The sequence below is a fragment of the Lepisma saccharinum genome (genome assembly GCF_977018435.1).
Source record: "Lepisma saccharinum chromosome 12 unlocalized genomic scaffold, izLepSacc3.1 SUPER_12_unloc_1, whole genome shotgun sequence".
NCBI lineage: Eukaryota > Metazoa > Arthropoda > Insecta > Zygentoma > Lepismatidae > Lepisma > Lepisma saccharinum.
Window position 1 is genome coordinate 15,086,755 of NW_028142891.1, and position 2,948 is coordinate 15,089,702.

The 2,948-nt window shown below is 42.3% G+C and overlaps 1 protein-coding gene across 1 annotated transcript; it reads right to left on the bottom strand.

The window, feature by feature from the left end:
• Nucleotides 1–1,362: 1,362 nt before the first annotated feature.
• On the bottom strand, nt 1,363–1,860 carry LOC145982187 (uncharacterized). The gene has a single exon (XM_083115753.1). The coding sequence runs from the start codon at nt 1,858–1,860 to the stop codon at nt 1,363–1,365; it is 498 nt and encodes a 165-aa protein (XP_082971879.1).
• Nucleotides 1,861–2,948: the final 1,088 nt, after the last annotated feature.

Here is a 2,948-nt window from a genome sequence, read left to right on the forward strand (position 1 = left end):
TTATATGTTTCAACATGACGATTACTATTGTCCACTTTCTTCGAAATACTATTGACTTCTAACTGAGTGCTTGTGTCTATTCTAGCCTTATGATAGTATGATCATATGTATATTTGCTTGCGTTATTTTACTTCGCTTTCTTTGGCACTTTTGGCTAATTGCGAAGATGGGGATGAGTGATGACATGATGAAATTGATGAATTGACAATAAAGGGAGAACCCCCGAATGTTACCAAACCTCCACCCGTATGCATTCGAGGGCATACGCTTTGTCCCAGTGCCTCTGTGAATAAACTGGGACGTCTTTTGCTCGAATTACGGTTCCCCCGTTATTGTTGAATGGACACTCACAAACATCCATGCCCAGGCCGGGATTCGAACCCGGGACCCCTGGCGTCGTAGCGCTAACCACTCCGCCACGGAGGCCGGCGTATATTTGCTTGATTACGAGTACACTAAAGTGTAAATCACCAACCCTGAGACCTTCTGCAAACAAACCGTCTCACCGATTCGATGTATCACCCCGCGTCAGCTGATTCATGACCAGAGGTGTTCACCCTCCGGAGGGCGACCCTCGTGAGGGCAGACCTCACCCTCACCCTCCGGAAGACTTGTGAGGGTGAGGGCGGTGGAGGGCGAGGGCGAGAGCGATCTCGGAGGGTGAGGGCGGTGGAGGGCGAGGGCGAGAGCGATCTCGGAGGGTGAGGGGCTGTGGAGGGCGAGGGCGGGAGCGATCTCGGAGGGTGAGGGTGAGGGGAGGTTGACTCAAAATGAACACCTCTGTTCATGACCGCCGACTACCGCAATCATTTGCTGTTACACTCATAGTTTGCCACAACTATTCATTTTATATAAGAGCCAAAATGGATGTCTAACAGAAATGTTGTTGAATTAAAAATTTTCAAATCTTATTTTCTACTGTTTTATAATAACCTGTCCCATGTGTATATTTACTAACAAAAACATAGTACGCTAAATTTTCCTTTGTTATCAATGACAAAGCAAAGACAGTCGTAAGCATATTTAAACTATACTTTATTTCAGTATTTCACTCACAAAAAAACATTTCTCATTATTGTTGACGTGCAGAGTATTGTATTCTGGTGGCAGAACGAAAAGATCGCCACCTTTTCAATCAGACTCAAATCAAAGGCAAGCCGAGAAAAATGAAACGTTGATTCTTCCTCTTCACTTTACATTTCATAAGTCACGACAATACCCAAACTGTTGAGACAGGGGGAAAATATGTATTTTTAATTCAATGAAAGGGGTTCACTTACTGCCAAATCTTCATCACAGCTGTCTTCGGATTCACTTTCCCTGTCGCTAACTTGGATAACAAATCTTTCAAAATTCAAGTTCTCAGTTAAATTGTTCACATCCTACAGTTTTCTCAATAACGTGTCGAACTGCATCTGCCCAGTTGATAGATGAAATTTGAGCAATGCCACTCTCAGTCAGTCTCTTCACTTCTTCAAGATTGAATGTTTTGTTGTTCCTGGCAATGTACCCTTTGACTTGAGCCCATATCAGTTCAATGGGATTGAGGTTACAGTGGTAAAGGTGCAAGCGCAAAACAGTGTGCCCCGCCCTCCTTGCCATTTCGTCTATCACGTAACTATCGTAGCTTGGCTTCAAGTGGGAAACTTGATCCAGAAGTTCCAACTTTAATGAATCAGCTGAAAGTACGACACCTTTGCCGCGTAGCCATTCTAAAATATCACCTTTCCTCGAAGCAGTGGTCGGTAATTTTTCGCATTTAACTCTATGGTAGGGAGCATTGTCGAGCACAATAACACTGTCCGCATTAAGTTTAGGAAGGACAGACGAAATCCACTCTTTAAAAACATCACCGTTCATGTCTTCATGGTAATCGCCAGTCGTCTTGAACATAAAAATAAGTTCAGCACCTTCAACAAAGCCATTTTCACTTCCAATGTGAGTGATAATGAGTCTTTTGTCTTTTCCTGATGGTTGTTTAAGTCCAGTTGATAGTCCTTCGAGGAAAGCTTGCTTCTTTGAGGTTATAGTGCTATCATGCCACACCTTGCTTACAGTGTGCCCCGCATTCACCCACGTTTCATTCAAGTAATAGATTTTCTTATCTTGGTTTCGTAGTTCCCGAATGGATTGGAGGTATTTTCGCCGCCAAACAACAGTATCATCCCTATCAACGAGTGCTGCTTATCGGTTCCTCTTTCCAAAAACAAACCCAACACCCAGCAAGAGGCAGTTTAACGTAGACACACTGAAACTTGGAAGATCTTCATCATTATTAACTTCAGTTAATACCTTTTTCAAAGTAGGCAGTTCTTGGTTTAAAAAGAAAGAATGCACTTTGCGCATTATTGCACTTATTTCGAAATCTTCATACTTATTAACACGAGACACAACTTTGTGGTTTTTTTTTGGAAGACACAACTTTCCCGGTCATTTTTCTCTCTTTCATAACCCTGATAACTGCAGACACTGACACACCACTGTACTGGGATACCAACTTAACCAATTCTTTTACTGGTTTCTCAGGATACCACTGACAGAACGTTACATAAATATTGAGTAGAATCCGTTTCTCGCCCCTTTTCAAAGGCTGTCCTTGCTGGTGCTTTGAAAACAAGCTCGGAGAACACGGAGACCTTCCCGCACGCATAGAACTCGCCATGTTGAAAGTGGCACTACTTCCTTGCTGTTCACATGATTATTTTTAGAAAATAACCAATGTTACAAAATATCATTATGTACAGTGGGATCCATGAGTATTACCGTGCAAATTGTCCATGACTATTTTCATTAATATTTCTCTTACATCCTATGTGTTTTTAAGCGATGGATTTTTATGTATGCTGGTGCAGAAGTTGTCAGCAGCTTGTTTTGAGTTTTCTTTTAATTCTTGAAGCTCTTATTAGGTCAAATAAAGTGCGCGAACACGGTGATGGACAATTTGCAGG